This window comes from Natator depressus, chromosome 17 (assembly GCF_965152275.1).
Source record: "Natator depressus isolate rNatDep1 chromosome 17, rNatDep2.hap1, whole genome shotgun sequence".
NCBI classification, from domain to species: domain Eukaryota; kingdom Metazoa; phylum Chordata; order Testudines; family Cheloniidae; genus Natator; species Natator depressus.
This window is the reverse complement of record NC_134250.1, coordinates 18,739,003-18,759,492: the sequence shown is the minus strand read 5'-3', so window position 1 is coordinate 18,759,492 and position 20,490 is coordinate 18,739,003. Positions and strand designations below refer to the sequence as shown.

The window sequence follows — 20,490 nt, the reverse complement described above, 5'->3', positions numbered from 1 at the left end:
CTGAATGCAAATAAAGCTTTTGTAATCAGTGGGTCAGCAACTGAAAGGAAACCTTTGGAATTACCTCAGCATCAGGGCGATGCATCGAAGACATGGACTGGATAGTGCTGAGGTCACGCTCCAGGTTGGTGATGAGCTCTTTCTGATCAGCAACAGTAGAAACGGCTTCAGTGAACTGGATCTGCAGCTCAGCACAGCGTGCTGAAAAACAAAGCCAGCGAAACTGGTTGGTCAGCATGGAGGGCCTCGACCTAACTCCCTTTTCATCCCACCCAGCTCCCCTTTGGTCTGATGCATGCAACATCTGCTGCTCTAGAAGAAATACGCAAATTCAGCTGTCTAACATGGTGTCAGGAGCCTCCTCAGGTAACCAGGTTTCATCCTGGGGCCGTACTTTACCACACCTGACACAGCTTTTGACCGAGTGCTGCAGATAGAATCATCTGTTCCTGTGAACTGACCATCCCTGCACATTCATTTCATTGATCTGATTTCAGATTATCTACTCCCATGTGTTGCCTGATTCTCTGTCATGGTTATTTCTGAAGGGTACAGAAAGTTCTGTAGCTTTCTGAATGGCCAGCACTCTCCTCCACCTCTCTCATTTCAAAAAACAGACCATGCTGTGGGGAAGAAGGAAGGTTTTACATCATGAGACCCAGAACCCTAAATGATGTACTAGCAACCCTGTTGCATTGTCCTGTTAGTCCCTTCGGATTCGACAGGCTTATGAGGGAGGAACCTACCCATACAGATCCTTGGGGTGCCGGTGCAGTGTAAACGATTGATAACAGTGCCGCCAAACAGCTTTCTGCAGAGGTGCCCAATGCATGCTACACGCCCAGCCACGGCCCCATGCTGGGCACAATGAGCTGGGGCAACGCAGCCCTGTTTTGGTCTTGCACAGTGGCCATCTGAGTTCAGTTATGAATGGCAGGGGCTATAAAAGGCATTTAGCCTAAGAGCTGCACAACATCCCATTTGCAAGAGCCAGGGCTTGTGCATTATATCTGGGGCTCTGGAACTCAATACAGTGGAAGCTCAGCAAAAAAATGACTTCCTGCATGTGCTCAGTACTGTCTGCTCTCAGGTGAGAATTTCTGTCAGTATTGCTCAAGTAGCTTATTCCACTGGCAAAACACATTAAGGGCTTAATTTAGGCTAAGTAGACAGGCTCCTCCACTATAATGCATGGAACCTGATCAGAACTTCCGCACAGTTCCGGAGAGTTTGGATGTGGCGTTCTGGTTCAGACCCATCCCTCTTATGAGTCTAAGATGAAAATGTTTTTGAGATTCCTGAGCAAAAGGAACAAAATCACCCACGTGCAGTTCTGAAAGTGAGGCTGTGAAAATGGCAGAGTGGGGCTTCACGTTTTTGATCTCTCAGTGTTTCCAGATCAAATGCGCTCAGTTCACAAGTAACAACAAAACTTAGCCAGGGATTTGAGAGTCAGGCTAGGGTCTTTCTTACTGATTGTAACCAGTTAAAGCAGCTGCAGGTTAAGTGGTTGCCCTGTGTCAAGCCTGGAAAACAACACTGTCTACAGGGGGTTTCCACATGTGTCACCGATTGGAACTTGCCAACCAATTCTGCTGATGTACACAAGCTCCCCATTTCTGAGCTGGGCTGGCTCTGCAGGAATAAGCAGCAATAAAAGCTTATTTTCGTTCCTAAAGTTAGTTGACCAAGCAGATCTGACTGGTACACAAAGCCAGTAAGTAAGAGTCAATAGATAAGAATGTGCCAATTTTAGGATGTTTTCTGAATAAAATCACACCTTAAAACATGACAAGCATTTTTCTATGCAAGAAACAATCTCTAGATGACCAAAACTAGGAACTTAGAATGAAAGTCCCTGTTCATCACTAATGTCATAGCTATATATATATCTCTACACACACAGAGAATATCATTAAATCAATGCGTCTTCAATTTACTAAGAAAGAATTAGGGCCTGCTGTACTACAAATGAATTTCTCTTTCGATATGATCATGTACCTACCAGTTATGGACTCCATCTGTGTCTCTTGGTACTAGGAAAATCCAGCTCTCTAGCTGTTTAAGCTTAGTAAAAAATAATATACTAGAGGTATAGAATCATAGAAGATTAGGGTTGGAAGAGACCTCAGGAGGTCACCTAGTCCAACCCCCTGCTCAAAGCAGGACCAACACCAACTATATCATCCCAGCCAGGACTTTGTCAAGCCGGGCCTTAAAAACCTCAGAGGAAGGAGATTCCACCACCTCCCTAGGTAACGCATTCCAGTGCTTCACCACCCTCCTCGTGAAATAGTCTGTAAGGTGCCACAAGTACTCCTTTTTTTTTCCCTAGTGAAATAGTGTTTCCTAATATCCAACCTAGACCTCCCCCACGGCAACTTGAGACCATTGCTCCTTGTTCTGTCAGCTGCCACCCCTGAGAACAGCCAAGCACCATCCTCTTTGGAATCCCCCTTCAGGTAGTTGAAGGCTGCTATCAAACCCCCCTCACTCGTCTCTTCTGCAGACTAAACAAGCCCAGTTCCCTCAGCCTCCCCTTGTAAGTGGTGTGCCCCAGCCCCCTGATCATTTTTGTTGCCCTCCGCTGGACTCTCTCCCATTTGTCCACATCCTTTCTGTAGGGAGGGGCCCAAAACTGGACACAATACTCCAGATGTGGTCTCACCAATGCCGAATAGAGGGGAATGATCACTTCCCTTGATCAGCTGGCAGTGCTTCTACTAATGCAGCCCAATATGCCGTTGGCCTTCTTGGCAACAAGGGCACACTGCTGACTCCTATCCAGCTTCTCGTCCACTGTAATCCCCAGGTCCTTTTCTGCAGAACTGCTGCTTAGCCAGTCGGTCCCCAACCTGTAGCGGTGCATGGGATTCTTCCTTCCTAAGCGCAGGACTGTGCACTTGTCCTTGTTGAACCTCATCAGATTTCTTTTAGCCCAATCCTCCAATTTGTCCAGGTCACTCTGGACCCTATCCCTACCCTCCAGCATATCTACCTCTCTCCCCAGCTTCGTGTCAACCGTGAACTTGCTAAGGGTACAATCCATCCCATCACCCAGATCATTAATAAAGATGTTGAACAAAACTGGCCCCAGAACCGACCCCTGGGTCACTCTGCTTGATACCAGCTGCCAACTAGACATCGAGCTGTTGATCACTACCCATTGAGCCTGACAATCTAGCCAGCTTTCTATCCACCTTGTAGTCCATTCATCCAATCCACACTTTTTTAACTTGCTGGCAAGAATACTGTAGGAGACCTTATCAAAAACTCTGCTAAAGTATATAGATTTGAATCCTGCAGTTTTCATACAGGCAAAACTTTCATTAGCCTCAGTGAAGGCTATAGGATCAAGCCCACAGGATATGAATTTTCAGCTGGGTGAAAGCTTAGTTAACAGCTGGTAGAGTCCCTCACTGATGATGCACCTAGTAATTAGTTGTGTTTTTTTTTAAAGAAGGAAAAAGAAGATGAGAAACTAACTATTAATGAACTAAAACTTAAATGTCACTAATTAATTCTAACTATTCCTAATTATTTTTCCTAGGTTCTCATTGACACTGCTACAGTGCTCAGTCTCAGGCCGAGGATGGTTGAGAAGGAACTGAGGGTGTCGGATCTTGTGCACGTTAGATGAGGCACCAACGGTGCTGTGAGATGATCACTGTGCGCGTGTGACCCAGACAGACACTGCTACCGAAAATCTCTGATCAACGGTGCCGGGACGCACCGACACCTGAAGTGGAACCCCCACAGGAGGACACATCTCGAAGAATCTCAGCAACTGCACAGGGTGAGTAACCATCTCTTGCCTAAAATTCCAAACAGCTGGGAGGAAAAATGCTCATTTATCAAAAGTTGGATAGTAAGAGATGCTTAGATTCCAAGTGAAGAAGCTGTGCTTGGAAAGCCAGGGCAGACTCTTAGAGGTCCTTAAGCACCTCTTTGCAGTCATCCAGGTGTCGTTTTGAGTCATGCAAAGCGTTTACAGCAAAAGCCCAAATCGCATGCAAACCTCTGCTGGTTTGGAGCTTCACTACAAACCTGAAACGAAGTCCTGAAAGATTGGCTATGGTTTGGGACCCTTTAGCTTGAGTCTGGGCTGATTTAGATTCCCCATTGAAACCATGCAGGGTATGTGCTTTTGACATAGAACCAGGTGAAATCTGCTGCGTTTGACGGTGTCTTGCAGTGAGATTTTGAGCTGGTTAGAATCTGCAACTTATGAAAGTTCAGACTTGCTAGTGCCACACTATTCCCACAAAGCCCAGTGATCCAGAATGGCAGAATTCCCTGCACTCCTACTGCTTACCAATCATCATGGCCTGGGTTTTTTTTTAAACCTGCAATTCAAAGATAATTTATCAGCATAAACAAAGACGACAAAAGATTAGAGCACAAGACTGGGAATTAGGAGACCTAGCTCCTAGCCTAAGCTCTGAAACTAACTCACTTCCTGGGCTTGGAGGTCCCTTTCCTTTTCTGCATGACTGTATTCCTCATCTGTGAAATGCCAACAGTGCTTTCCCTACCCCCCAGAGGTATTGTGAGGAGGAATGGTGTGTGAATCAGAGAGATCATTTCACACAAGCTGCTGTATTAGTGCCAACTATTATTATTGACCGTCTCAAACGCTACTTACACAGCAGGTGGCTGCAGAAGGTCGGAGCATATTTACAGGGACAAATAGATATGTATGGCAGGCACAATCCAGTTATTTCTTTTTGCTGCATCTATGTTCGAAATCCATGACACAACACTCCAGAGTTTTAGGGCAGGGGCTGAGAACTTTTATATATAAAGATACAGTATGAATGATCAGCGAACAGCAGTATCTGTGCAGTTGTAATAGAACTACAGTACCCTAGAGGGTGCTGTTTCTCAAGAAATGTGAGAGGGTTACTCTGCTCTTCAAAGCGCTTGCACTTGGGAGAGCTCTGGAATTCACTACTGTATATTCAAAGGAATATTTCCAGATACAAAATATTTGGAAACAACAAAACCTCTTCCCTAAAAAAAAATATTAGGGCCCAATTCTGCAGTATGCTCAGCACCATTTAATGTCCACTGGCCCCAATCCTGTACCCACAGATGTCAGTGGCAAAGCAGCCATTAATCCCAACAGGAGCAGGACTGGCCCCATTGATATGAGTGCAGGTAGAAGCGCTCTGCACCTTGCAAGATTGGCCTGTAGAGGATGGCAAGTCCAGGGAAAGGGAAATGTTTCCTTTAATCTTAATCCTGTGCATGGGGAAATGTAGCACTCATAAAGCAATCGATTATAGCACTGACTAGAGAGGGTGGTAGAGGGAGGAGGAGCACAGAGAGCTGGAAGTTTGCTAGAGGTTTCACTGGGTACTGTGTGCTTGTAGCCTCTTGGGGAAAGTGTCAGAAAGGGACTACAAAGTTTTGCTAAGCCTGTCATGGAATGAAGAGAGATGGCCATGGAGGGCTCAGAGGCAGGGGCCCTCAAATGAGGATGGGTCGGACAATCAGCTAAATGTCTAGGGGCAAGTTGAACCTTGGATTTGCCAACTGTTAATTCAGACTCAAGAACTAAATTAGTTTAATACATTTGAGGAATCTTTACTTGGACACATTCAGCGGCAGTATAAAAGCATCAAAGTAAGAGGGATGAGAAATGAATCAACATTATTTTGCACTTGTACAGCATCTTTTATCTGGGGATCTCAAAGTGTGTTACCGAGTGGGTCAGTATCATTATCGCCATTTTATGGATGGGGAAACTGAGGCACAACAGTGCCCAATGAAACACAGTGAATCAGCAGCAGAACTGGAAACAGAAGCCAGATCTCCTAACTCCCACTTTCCAGCTCAGACCACAAGACAATATTGCCTGCCCAGCTAGAAGAAATTCAAAACATCCTTTTGTTCATTTTCCAGTGGCTCAGGGGACCCTATCAGTACAAGTACATGCCTCAAAGTTTACATGCAAAGGAAACATTAATTTTGCATTTTATTTTTTGGGACAGTGGGATTTTTTGATGTACAAAAGAGCCCCGAAAAGATATTTTTTCCCCTCTGCTTGTTTCCAAATCTTGGAAACATCAAGAATATTGAATTTTTGACTTCCATGTTTTTAGGCAGACCAGAGGACTGGAATGGAAGCTCTCTCAATCCTTATCGGAACTTTCCTTCTAAATATTCTTCAGATGCTTGAGTTAAATTGTTAGTTTGTTTTTTTAATAAGGAAAGTACCCACCCCAGCCCTCAACTGGCTGAATTTTAAATGGAGTGAAAAAGGGTTCTCTCAGTTGCTCAGGTTTCACTCCTTGGTACTGGCCATGTCATAATTCTACTGATTCTCCAGTCATCCACAGAGTGTCTTCCAGGAAAACAGTAGACACAGCTTGAGTTTCTAATGTAAAAGACAACGAAAATTAGAACAATCCACACTTCCTCTTAATAGGCCTCTTTTCAGGCTTCGAATATCATCACTAAAAATAAAAAAGAGGCACAACCCCCTTTTTGTGTCTATGCAAGTCATCTTTAACTTCACACAGTACATAGAATAACCTGTGTTAGTGGGTTAGAATGCCTATGTCTTAAGCTTTCAGCTAGAACAAAAGAATATCCGTGTTTTATTTTTGGTATGTTGCCACATTTAACAGAACTCACTGTAACCCTTCAGGCTCTCATATGCATTGAACCAGTTTAAGATAAGTGAGCTTTCATTGACTGTTCAACTTCAAGTGAACATACTGCAAGAGATAATGGCACAAATAAGCTAAAGTCCTGGGAAAACTAGAATTCTCAACTGTACTGTTCATTCTCAAGCTTGGTGGCCTCTAGCATACTTGACAGGTACAACTCAGTCTGAATTACTAGGGCTCTCAGTACTTCCAGCACTTTGTCAAGGGTGGTGATGAACTGAAACAACTGGACAATCTTATGCACTCAACCAGCAACCTGAACAAAATATCAACACCTCCTGAAACCTGTCATTCTGTATGTTAGTGCTGTCTGGAGCAAGAATGGTCTTTACCTGTCGACTCAGCCTGACAAGGATGAAATATTATGCAGTTGGAAATAGAATATTACTGAAAAATCTTGTACTTTCCTGGGAGGATCTGAAGAGGCAAAAGATAGAGATTTGGAGCTGTTATTGTTTATGAGAAGCTAGCTTGAGACGGAGGCATATTATCAGATTCTAGATTGACTGGGTGAGGCTGAAAGTCTGTACCTTTGTTTTCCATATCCACCAGCCTTGCACTCCATTTGCACCATTACAATGGCTGTTAGGGAAAATGCTATCTCAAAGCCTTCAATTTTCTTCTGACTTGTTGATTGTGCCATACTTACTTTAAAAAAAGATATGCAAATTTACACAATGGCTTTGAAATAAAAACTAAACAAGAGACTGGCTGAAATGAATTCTGCAGATTTCGAAGGTGCTGAGCTTTGGTGTGTATGAAATCCTAATAAGAATTTTGCTGGTTGTGCCCATCTCTAAAGGTAACATTTGAACCTCTGTCTAAAATCTAGTAATTTCAACAAAACAGTTTTTGAATGCATCGTTGCATGATTTTACTAGAAGAGCTAGAAATCACATTAAAGTTCTCAAAGACAGACATCTTGCATAATTGCAACAGAATGATCTTGCCACATGCTTCTTTTCTCATTTGATTTAAGCTATTCTGCTGTGTAAATGATATGAAAACTGAGGAGCAACAAGGAGCCCTACCTAAACTGTTCACAATACTGGCAGCATTCATGAGATAAGCCAGTGGGTACCATTGCCAAGACAAATCCTGTTTGCTTATCTTTTCTAATTCCAACAGCACTGTATTGGAATTCTGCGCCAGCAGGGAGGTGGGAAGGTAATTTAATTTGTCTGACTTTCTGTCGTGGGTGGCACTGGGATTCCTCTAACTAGTATGCCAGGGGCTGGGGATTGACATTTGTACAATGCTGGAATTCTGATCCACCGCAGTAAAGACAAAACCATCTTTAACATCCTTTGTTGCTTGAGAAGGCTGACAGGAATATGAGCCTGGCAAAGAATATCCTTTTGGTTTAGAGAAAAGACAACTCATCTCAGGCATATGGGCACTCAGCATTGTGTATCCTGAAACTGGGGTTTCTAAACAAGCTGACATAAGCACAGCAAAATTCCCAGACTGCTGAGTGATGCATGCCCATGTGTGAGATGAGAATTGAGCCCTAAATCCTTGCAAGATAACTAGTTTAAGGTGATCTCAATTGTAGTTGAGATATATTGCCACTATTGATTCTAACTGGGCTATAAACGCTGTCCTCCACGTACGTCTTTTGTTCTATTAAACCTGAATCTTGTCACCTGGATTTTAGCAAAACCACCACTGTCACGGGAATAAGAGCTAAATTGGGGCTTCCATCTGGTAAATGAATTCTTCTATTGGGTAATTACCTATGGGGTGATGTTTACAAGAGTCCCTGGAGGTCAGGAAGCAATTTAAATGACACACTTCAGTCAGATGAGAACTGGCATGCATGTGAAATGTCAATCCATTTCCCTAGTGTGCAATCCCCTCTGACTTGAAAAGAGCTAGTTGGGGGATGCTGAGGCTGGGTGAGCATGTTTCAGGTGGTGGAGGAGATGGCCCAGTTGGAGAACTGGGTCATAGAAATTAGTGATGGAAAACGCCTCTTAAATAATCAAACAGCTTGCATGAGGATAAAAGATCAGAAGCCATTACGGTTAGGAGCTTAGTGAAAACACAAAAGGCTGAGGGAAAAGTTTTCATGAAATGCACACAATTGAAAACTGGAATCCAGCATCTGAAAAAGGAAATAACTAAGGGGCAAGTGGCCATGTGCAAATATGCCTCCCAGAAACTGAGGGCACAAAGAATCTTCCTGGTTTAGGAAAGGAAAGGTGTCAAATCATAACGAACGAAAGCCTCTGTCCCCTTGATTTCTTTGGTATGAGATCTTAGAACCATTTCCGAGTTACTCAAATTATGGACTGATCCAACTCCCATTGACAACAATGGGAGTTGGAGCAAGTCTCTTGTAAGGACTGGATCATTTAGGAAGAAGAATCTTATGACAGGGATTATTGAAAAGGATCATTTAATGAGCAGAAGGGCTGACCTGGCAGACTGGAATGAATAAAGGCATCTCCTGACCAGAGAGTACTGAAAAGGAAAATGCTAGCGCTGAGTGCTCTTCAGTGAGTCATCCAAACTACTGTCTGATGGACAGCATCATAGATGAAGGCATCTGCAGGCCTTCTGGGTCTTAAAAGGGTTTTGCTGTCCACTTGAAAAGATTAGGGCTGACCACACTGACATCCAAAGGAAGAGAAGACAGGTTGTACGAAAAAGTTGACTGTAATAGGTTTAGACCAATCATGAATGTTCTGGCTAAGTTTGATAGCAACTTGCACTGAATTATTTGCCCACCCTTTTCATTTGTGAGAGTATCGTCAGTTTTAGAATTGAACAGTTTTTCTCCTTAAACTGGAGGTTAAAATTCTTGTCTTTAATATCAAGAAAAAAAAAATACTGACAGCCTGAGCCTCGGATGGCACTTCAACCATGGTAGTTAAGAATCCAGCAGATGTACACGCACATCAGAAGCATGTTCATAATAAAGAAACCCTGACAGTTCTCAGAGTGATAAGAACTTCAAGACATGGAAATAATCCTAGTGACTGGACTCTCTTGGCAAATCATGTGCAGCATCTGTTTCCACATATGGAGGAAACTGAGATGACACAGCAATTTAGTTTGAGATTATATGGCCTGACAAATGAGAGGGAAGCTTTATGATTCCACTAGTTGATAGCTTGTTTTCTAAATGTCCTGGACACCCTGGATTTAGATAACTCTGCAGAAAACAAGAACAGCAGTGATTTGCCAGGCTAGAAGAGACTTTTTTTTTTAAAAAAAAACAACCACGCTATCTTTATCCTCTTAGAAGTGGACAGACAGAATGGAAGTGCACTGAAATACAGATGGCTTGGAGGTTCTAAGATTACTTTATTGACTGGAAGGAAGATGCTTTTACAGAGAGTATGACTTGCAATGCCCCTATTTGATAGGTCAATACTATCCCAACTTGAAGGATGGGGAAACTGAGACATGGAGTCTGTGATTTACCCAAGGTCAAAGCTAGTCTGTGACAGCCAGGGCTGGAACCCAGGCCCTGAAGCAGCAAGTCAGGACACCTTCTGGTACCTCAACATTCTTAGCTTATTGATCATCTTTTCTTTTTTCTCTCCCCCTAGTTAGGACTGATTTGTTGCGAATAGTTATTTAGAAGCAGTTAAGGTGATATGTGTATTTGTCTGCATAGGAAAGTACATTCTAATCTCTTTTGGAATATCTGTTCCAGGAGCTGCCTTTGCTGCCCAATGAGATTAATCTCCTGCTGTGATGTTAGAGCCCAGAAAGAAAATCACGTTTACATATTGCTCTTTTTGTGGAGGCAAGATATTGATGTCTGACCTCCCTAACCAACACCTCAGATGATTTGGTGAAGGGCACTTGCCCAGCAGATGTTCCCCCTGTCTGAAATTCACTGCTGGGGTCCACAAGTATTAGGAGTCATAGCTCTAATCCTTGTTGATGGGAGAGCTTCCAAACTGGCATATCAGTTAGAGCTAGTTTCAGGCTCTTTGTTGAGTTGGGGTACATCAATGCATTTTGAGAGGGTCTGGAAAGTTCTCTCTCAGCATTCAGCAATGGAAGAAAGAAAGGGAGAGATGGCACCCTCATCCCCTAGAGCCCTGCTTCTCTTCTAAAAGATACAGAGATCACGGATGAACCTACATCTGAGAGGTAACTATTTGGTGCAGGAAGTTCAGAGTTCGGGTCAGCAGTCTTGGAGACATGACTGGAGTGCTGATAATGCTGTAGTCTCCTTTTTCTGCCTTGCATCAGCTCCATACTAAAATTGGAACGACACAGAGAAGATTAGCATGGCCCCTGCACAAGGATGACACGCAAATTCGTGAAGCATTCCATATTAAAAAAACAAACAAAAAAACAAATCTCCAGTGAGATCAGTCTTTTGTGCCTATCAAAGTACCAGTTAGTACCTGCCTCATTGAAGTTTAAATTATGCCATTAGTAAAGGACATTCCTGTTGACGAGGTTGTAGAGGTCAGAATCCAAAACAACTTGTATTTTCTCATAGAAGATGATATAACAGAAGCATCATCATCACTCCTGCCAAAATAGTCTCATCAGGAGTGTAGAGATATTTGACTTTGAAAAAATAATCAATTATTTGAGGAGGGGCCAAATATTATCACTCTGCTTTCCATAAAGTTGATGAGATGAAGGCTGGTGTCTTCCATAAAACACTGAACCATGCCTCACAGGCCTTCATTAACAAAGACAGCCACTCTGCACGGATGACTGTTCCAGGTGTCAGACAAACTGACCTTTGTCTTGAGCAGTGAAAAGTTCAAACTACTTCAAGTTCTTCTTCTTTAATAGTGTTTGAAGGAGGCATGGCCAGTCAGATCTCAGATCACCACCCTAGGCGACAAATATGCCCAGAAGATAGAGCTAGGCTGGAAGTCAGATTAGTCAGTCACTTTACAGATGAGTAGCAATCAAGCTATGTTTATTTATTACATCTGTACCTGGCACAAGATCATTCCTAGAGCATCTCACCTTCTTCAGTTTAAAAAGGAGGCAAAAAAAGATAGCAGCTGAGGGTCAGAAAGTTGTGAAAAGCATTCTCTAAAAGCTCCCTGTAATGCTCAGGCACATCTGCCCAATCTGTAGCTCAGCTGTAACCATTAGAAAAAAGTCTCCTGGCTGAAGTGCACTGGTCTCTCTGCAGACCTTCAGAATATAGCATAAAACTTTCCAAAGGGTTCTGGTTCAGTGCACAGGTGCACCCCAAAAGAGAAAACTGATTATGGCAACACTCAAAGAACTCTGGAATCAGCTGGTATTTGACACACGTCATGCCTTTCCCACTGGAATCCATAAAAATTGTGTGTTGGGGGAGGGAGGAAAAAGGAGAAAGGAGCCCAGAGACAGCCAATGGTAACATCTGCTGACATATGTATGCACCAAGAAAAGACCTCTCATCTTCAAACCATGGACGTCTGATTCTTCTGCCCCAGATGAGTAAGCAAATTCGTTCAAGTCTAAATGAGTAAAAGGACCAATCTGGAAGGAATAAATTATTTCAGAGAGCCACTAGAAGGGGATGAATTTTCTTAATCACTTGGATCAGAAAACACAGAGATCCATGACTATTTTAAGATGGAATGGCTTTCCTATGTACATTACTATGTCTCTAGAACTTAAAAGTGGGAGAATGGGCCAGGTACAGTATTGTCTTACAGTCTCAGAATATGAGAATACCCTATTCAGGACAAATTATCAGGTCTGTGCACAAAAGCAAAGAAATGCAGAGAGCTCATAGATGCTCTTCCCTTTCTTCCTGCAAAGTGTGCCTCTCACACCAAGATCAGGTCAGAAAGGTGGAATATGACAATGTTAGGTTTCAGAGTAGCAGCCGTGTTAGTCTATATCCGCAAAAAGAAAAGGAGGACTTGTGGCACCTTAGAGACTAACCAATTTATTTGAGCAAAAGCTTTCGTGAGCTACAGCTCACTTCATCAAAAAGCTTTTGCTCAAATAAATTGGTTAGTCTCTAAGGTGCCACAAGAACTCCTTTTCTTTTTATGACAATGTTGATGTCCCTGTCACTGCAACAAGAGGCTGCTTTGTGGCATCTGAGACCAAATGCCCCATTGCCTTTTGCCTGAAAAGTTCAGGATACATTTAAGCTTCTGCCCTTCCTGTCCAACTTGCAATGAACCATTAGTTAGTTTTTCACGTTTACTATACTGGAAATGAAAGTTAAAAGGTCACTTGCACTGTTCATACAAACAATGCAAACTGGGGGCAAGAGAAAAAAAAGAATCATGGCTGGTGATCTGATCTGATCTTCAGTAGCATCTGCCTGTCTGACTAGCTGGAAAAGATTACCACACCCATCTAGATTAGCAGGATTATCAGAAGGAAATAACTTTTTATCTTGGCTAAACAACACACTCATTACAATAAATTAACGTCCTTTATACAGTCTCTCTTACAGCCAGTTTCTTGTCAATGCGCTTGGAAATATCTCCAAGGTAGTCACTGCAAAATTAGAGCTGACTAATCAAGTAAGCTACCAAAATTCACTATGACAGTAGCTTACATTATACATATTCAGTGCACAGCACTCTAAAGCTTATGTAATGGAAAGGAACTAACAAGACAAGGACCAAATTTACACAATTAGCACAGCTCCATTGACTTAAATAGAACTATGCTTATTTATGTTGAAAAACTGGCCTAATGTATGTTGAGTTCAAAAGATTTAAAAACAAAAACACACATTGGTATACATTGGCATCGAAGTACTGCAGTACTGACCACACGTACAGTACAGGAATGAGATTTCATAAACATCTGAGAGGGGCTCACATCCGCAAGACTCAGTGGCTGTCATTTAAAAGTCAACCTTTACTTACAGATTCCACAGTTACTGGTTGTTTCCTTTTCCAGCTATTAGGGGAAACGCTGATATCCGAGACACCATGCAGTAAAGAATCCTGACTTTTTTTTTAAAAATGACACCTGCTGTAACTATGGAATTTGGAACCCTAAAAAGGATGGGTGGTTTAGGGGTCCCCCCCCAAACCAGGAATGTAGTGTTAATCAATGGAATTCACTCTGTAAGGCAGGAAATTCTCTCATGAAGGAGGATTTTTAAAGGATCATACATGGGTAACTAAAAAGTTCAAGAAAACCATCATAATTTCCTCGTAGCATCTCTTCCAGCTTGTAGCAATAAAGAAATAATTGTTTAATACAGTAAAATAATGTTCTAATGTAAACAGTTTGTTCATCACCTTTATTACAACAAAAAGAAATAATAGAGAATGAAGAAAATATTAGATACTAGAAACAAACTTTCTCCTGATAAAAACAGTAAAGGCTTGTCTGCTTGACACTATAATTTCCATTGTAAAATCTCAGGGCATCATCAAAGCATCTGACAGTAGAAGAAGTCATTTAAAATGAAAACAAGAATGGCATATAGGAATGCTGTAGTAGCAAGCACTAAGGGCCTGTTGGCATTAACACTCCACACCTCTCTTTTTGGAGACAGGTGTCTCGGCTTTCCCATAACACTTCAGATTAAGCTCTGGGATGCACATAGGATGCATATTTCTTTCTTGTAACTCCATGAAATAGCAGGTTGCACACCTCTCAGCTTTCTGAGACTTGCTCCTAACTAATGCAGAACCCCACCGTTTTAGGTGATTTTCTTCAACTGCAAAGAGTTCAGGAGGACTTGGGCCAAAGAGCATAATTTGATTTTACAGCAGGAAAATGTTTCCATGCTACACTGAAAAAGAAACCCCAATTCCTCAGTGTAGGTTCAGATGCAGTTGTCTGTTTTTGAAAATGGTACACTTCTCTTGCATAATTACATGTACATTTCCAGTATATTTGGTGTTAACATAACCCAGTACGCCTGAAAGCATGCACAGTTATAAATATATACAGAAGATGAACTAGCAGAGTGAGACTGCTTTTAAAGCGTAGGTACTTTAACATTAAAATGATTGAGGTAACATTACACGAGACAATCCTATTATACTCCTAGAAATCAACAGTTTGATCAGTCATTACATATTATTAAAATTTCTATTTAAAACTATAATTTTTACATCTTACTAAGCAAACTGTCACAGACATGTCATAGGTAAAGAAATGCAGTTACAGAAGAATGAAAGTTAAATAAAATGTATTGAACATTATTAATACTGTATTTCGATAAATGTCCTCTCCTGAGATAATAAATATAAGCAAAGCTAGAGATGGCAAAGATACAGAATGAACAAGCTTTTCATTTTGAACTTCAATAGTTATTTTGCTAATGTAATTTAGCGGACTATAAACCAATAGGATGAATTTCTGGAACAGCCTGAAGGGATGGAAAAAGCTGGTTAATATCTATACAACTTCATACCACCAAATATTGCTCAACAATGTGGGACAGTACAGTGCAAAATCTACAGTTTTAGCTCTTTAAAATTCCTCCTCTCATGCAGTGTGAACTCCATCGAATAATCAATAGTTCCTGAAAAAAGAGATATATACTCTCTTATTGCAGGACAGGAAAAATGTTAAAGAGACATGCCTATACACGGATACTGAGGAGGAGACATTATATGGTTAGGTCCCAGTCCTGCAATAATTTCAGTGACCTCAAAGTCACAATTTAAAGAATACATCACAACAGGACTGGTAAAAGAGTATGAAACAAACATGCATTACAACTGAATCTGAAGACATTTCAAGCTACAGATTTCTACTGTTTTTTCAAAAAGAATTTCATTGTTGAATCTAAATAACTACTTTAATACCAAATTTTCAATTCTAAACTTGTAGGAAGCACTCAATATACTTACAGGAAAAAACAGCCTGCTAACATTTTAAGGCACAACGAGAGAAAACAATTTTCTTTATGAATATCCATTAAAAACACAGTCAAATACAAGCCAAATATTGGCCAAAGTTCTGCCACATCTATATTTTTGAATGGTAAGCACTTCTGATCACAAGTCACTGGTAACCTCAACAATCGATGATTTTACAAAAAAATCTAACATGCTATTTTGGTCCTCATCTCTCTTCTCAAGTTCAGAACGTAACCAGTCTTTGCTGCCTAAGTATCCAATCCTACTCCCACTGAAATGGGAATCTTTATACTGAATTTAATGGGAGATAGAATAGATTCTAAAGTTAGCCATTTAAAGTACTTAAGATACTGAAAACGGATTCTTCAGCGAAATCAAGATACAAAGCTAGAAAGTCAATTACCAACAAAAAACCCCCAAACCCCTACTGATTAGCAAAATGATCAAAACCACCAATGTAAATGTTTGCTGCTTTGACCATCAGATCTCGACTCTCACCTTAATAAAGACAACCCACACATTATTGTGTTTGTATAAAAGATATTTACTTCAATTATCACACCTAGGGTGCTAGTGAATAATAATAATAATACATCATGTGAGTTTCATACAGTGATATTGCTTCTCCATATCATATAGGGACCGTTGTACAGTGCTGAGAACAAACATTATATGGCTAACCAAACAAAGACAGAAGAAACAATGCCATTCTGCTGACGGAGGGAGCACTTCCCCGCTACTGCCAGCCACATAAACTTTTACTTTTATGTTTAAACAAATACCAAGAAATAAAATGTTACAAAAGATGAGTCACAGCAACACAACGTGGGCTTCTCAAAGCTACTTGTACAAAAAAATGACACTTTTTTGGTCAATTGATTCTTTGTGAGGATTTTTTTTTTAAATTTGTGATTGTGAACATAACAAACAAGCTCTAAAAATGTCTAAGACTTAGTGCGTTACAGAAAAAATATAAAATACTGCTAAAAATGTAAGACACCACAATACACGGGGGTAAAACTGAGCTTATTATTTAAAAACAAAAAAGTTCTCAGGAAAAAGTACACCACTTTGTCTGTCTGAGTTCATCTTGTGCTGTGTTAGTAGTCAGGGCATTCATTTCAAAAGTCTGCCCATTATCATGGCAAGTAGTTATTGCACAAATGCAAAGAGTTAATTTCTTAATAAAAATGAAAAGGGACATGAGGGAAACAATTTTAAAAAACAAAAGCACCCCCACTCCCAAACAAGTTAGTCTCAATTTACTTTGGATTTAATGTCCAAATTCACACACTTGACATCCTTGGAGCATTTACAGAGAGTGGGACAGACAGTGCCTGTTTTCTTAAAAGGAACAGCAGAAAACAGCTTTCAACACGGAAATGCATAGACTATTCTGATAGAAATGAAAACCTTTAGCAGAAATTACCTAATAGTTTAATGTAGGGCCTTTTCCCCCCTCTGCTAGAAGGAGAATGTCACGGCATTGGGAAAAATGTTATTTCTGAAAAATTAATCTGATGTTCTTAGTGGGATGTCCTCAAAACAAAAACAAAAACAAAAAAATAAGGCAAAGTGCAAGTTTGCTTCCAATCCACAGAAGAGGTGATGCGCCATGCAACAATCGCAGCTCCTTACATCTTTGCCTTCTGTAAGGCTCTTTTTTGCTGGGCCAGTGCTGGTTCAGTGCTTACTGATGGCCCTTGACATTGTCCCCCAAGCAGACACATTCCCCTCTCATATAAACAGGGCTATTTCTAAAGCAACATTTCAGTTGTTGTTTAAGCAGCTCTCTCTCTCTCTCGAACTGTTACCTACCCACAGAATGCTTGTCTTAATGTGTTTCTGCATTGCAAGGAAACCAAACAACTCCGTCAGCACAGATACAAATTTACAACTAGTATTTTCATATTTCATACCAGGAAAAGTTGTTGCTGCACAAGATTGTTTTGACCAACTTCATGTGTAAGAAAAAATAGTTATGAATGCAGAAATCAAAACACGTGCCAACAAAGACGAACATCGTAGGAACCCAGTCTCTCGTTTTAAAGTAATACTCTTGAGCAGTTTGCAATGTACCTTAACAAAGGGATATTGCATCTTCATGAAATCTTAACAGAGGCTCTAGGAGGCTTAGGGTATTTTTTTGTCTCTCTTTATATCGGAGTCTCTTCCCTCACAACTGAGTCTTTTTAATCTCAATACTAAATGGTTTTTAATATTTAAATACAAATATTTAGTAGACATTTATACAGAGTCCTTTTTAAGTGGATTACTCCAGAAAACACAACATACTGATATGGGTATTGATCAGTCAAGTACATGCCAACCCATCCAATTCCCAGAATAGGTCAATTTTTCTGAACAGAACAGAATAGAATGAGTTTGGTGTGCTGGACCATCTATGTCCGTGTAAGCAATAAAAAGTGATATGTATACTTCTGTTGTGTATATATAAAAATCTCTGAAAGGCATTTTAAAGTAATCTCACTAGAAATAGGAAAGACCAGAATTTTGTTTTGTTCTAATGATGAAAAACTTTTATATAATTAGACATATGTTGCTGTGTAAAGAGCGAGTTTTAGAAATAAACAAAAGCTAGCTAGTACTGACTGAGGAGGTAGGAGTGTGATGTAGAGGACAAAAACCCTATTCTTCACTAGTCCCAGTAAGACTGGAATGACCCTTATGGCATATCACCATTTGAAGATGATATGGCTAAGGAAGTTGAAATGAACACGTTATGTGCATATTTTAAAGTTATGTAAGAACATGGTAAAAGTTAGCCATAGCTGGAGATCACATGGGTGCTTGACCAATCAAGTTTTTTAAATGCTCACTGAGAGACCATTAGTATGATTTTTGAGAGACTCTTGTTATGAGTGTAAGAGACATTGTTGCATAATGGTGGACTATTTATTCCAAAATTTCATCATGCAAATATAACCAGTGTGAATATACTCTTCAGTCACCTGAATCCTCCTAGAGTAAAGCTTACATTTGCCTACATTGGGTGTACAGGGTGTTAGCTCCTAAATATAAAACTAGAACTTCTATTGTACAAAGCTTTAAATGCACGGTAGTATTGAGTGCTCTTTATCAAAGGGACCAGTAACCCGGGGCTACGGAAATGCGCCTTGACTGGTCTTTTTTTCGGAAATAAAAAGTAGGCTTTTGCGTGTGCTGACGTCTAGGTCACTGTGCGCTATAGGTCACTCTCGAGGAAGAGATGAGGAGAGAAGGCACCGTATCTTTCTGATTGCAGGGAGTTTGATAAACAGCACGTTTTATGAAAGACGTACAGGCTAAACACTGCTAGGAAATTGTGTGATAATATTGCTTAAACTAAAAACATTTCAAAATAATCTAAAAACATCCCCCCGCAAAGAATAAACAAACAAACAGGAAATCTGTGACCTTCTTCATTCCCAGGGAGGATGAAAAAGGAATGGAAGCCTCTTATGGAGGGGAAAGTGGGGAGAGACAAAACCCACCCGACAGCACAATATAGTCGTGTTGCTTATTCTTCACCTGCCCTCCTTTAAGCTAGTTTACCTAGAACACTTACTGTATATATTATACTCGCTATTCAGAGGTAACTAGGTGCTTTGGAAACACTTTTTTTTTTAAAGCTAATCAATTCACACACAAATAATACATTAAAATAGCAGTAAGGGTCTAATGGAAACTAACAAAAGCCAGAGAAATGCAGAGTGAACCCTGACTGAGTACCAGTCTTATAACACATGGAGATCTATTTTTTTTTTAGTTCCACATATGTAGGATTGGATTTATAAAGCCAGTTAAATGCTTAGTTTTTTAAAAATATATTGCTCCTTCAAAGTAATCAAAGTCCCGTGAGGAACTTACAATGTGAAATTTCAATCATATACACCTCAGAAGTAGAATTTTCAGCCTGCAGGGGCACCAGAGGTGAACTGCTGGTTTTGATTTGTCACTTGGTTTAGTTTACTGAAAAATTCTTCCTTTTTTAAAACCTACCAATATACAGAGTTTGCAAAATAAAAATCATTTTTGTAAAGGAGGGAATGCTGCTCCCTTTAACTGACCATACTGTATGTAAGCATAACAGCTCATATTGTACATGTAAGAGTGCTTAGTGCATGAGGTTCCCGATAGCCCATATCAGAGCAAAACTTATTTACACACAGTTACAGGGTGAGTTTAGGACGTTTCATCTTTAGTTCTAAATTTCATCTTTAGTTCTAAATTATCTAGCTTTTGTACATTTCAGCCAGACCCTTGACATTATTTTTGTGTATTCTAAATGTGAACTTTTTATTTTTCATGTTATTTAAACCTGCATGGTCAAACAATCTGATCCCTCAAAAGCCTGCAGTCACTTTCTTGCAACGTGGATTTTGCCTAGCAAGTGGGAAAATGGCACTCTATGCATTAATATACACATTAGCATGTAAATAACATTTTTAAACCTGCCATCCACCCATGCCCCAAAGCATATAATTTACCTGATAGACTATAGCAATTCCTTACTGAGCCACTAAGGCCTAAACTGTAAATATGCTACATATTTAGGAACTTTTCCAAACAGGAATAGTGTAAGTATACATGTTTAAAAACTTTAAAAAATGCATATTATTGACCCGCACAGCTAGAAGGTGATAACACAATTAACATATTATTATTGTTACCAATAGAAAGATTGTGCTGTTGCAAACATTACCACAAAATTACACAGTAACTATGCGAAGAACTCCTGTCACCATTACTTCAGGAAATTCTTGGGATTCTTCTCCACTTTCTGTGGATCTTTGGATGAGTACTTTACTTGGTAGTACAAATATCTCCAAAAATAAAATGAACAGCCATAGATATGCCTCTAATGGATGGAGTGGGGGAAGTGGGGCAGCAGTTAGTATTTATGGTAGTTTCCTAATATGACTGTTTGTCATTTAACTTTTATATGGTCAGGGCTCACTTGACTGTTTCAGTTTAATAGAGAAACTGAACTGATACAGCAAAGTCACCAGATTTAGTAATAGAAAGAATCT

The 20,490-nt window shown here is 40.4% G+C and overlaps 1 protein-coding gene, 1 long non-coding RNA gene and 1 other non-coding gene across 3 annotated transcripts in view; 2 read left to right on the top strand and 1 right to left on the bottom strand.

Moving 5' to 3' along the window:
• The window catches only part of LOC142000629 (uncharacterized), a 91,561-nt gene extending 87,774 nt beyond the window's left edge, over positions 1-3,787 (top strand). Inside the window, exon 4 of the long non-coding RNA XR_012642282.1 lies at positions 3,551-3,787. This is a non-coding gene — a long non-coding RNA (uncharacterized LOC142000629). The remainder of the gene's footprint in view (positions 1-3,550) is intronic.
• The window catches only part of CUX1 (cut like homeobox 1), a 399,694-nt gene that overhangs the window by 31,200 nt on the left and 348,004 nt on the right, over positions 1-20,490 (bottom strand). Inside the window, exon 15 of the mRNA XM_074975052.1 lies at positions 65-201. Coding sequence (XP_074831153.1) covers positions 65-201 — 137 coding nt within the window. The remainder of the gene's footprint in view (positions 1-64; positions 202-20,490) is intronic.
• Positions 10,877-10,982, top strand: LOC142000631 (U6 spliceosomal RNA). Its single transcript, XR_012642284.1, has one exon. It is a non-coding gene; the product is annotated as a U6 spliceosomal RNA (small nuclear RNA).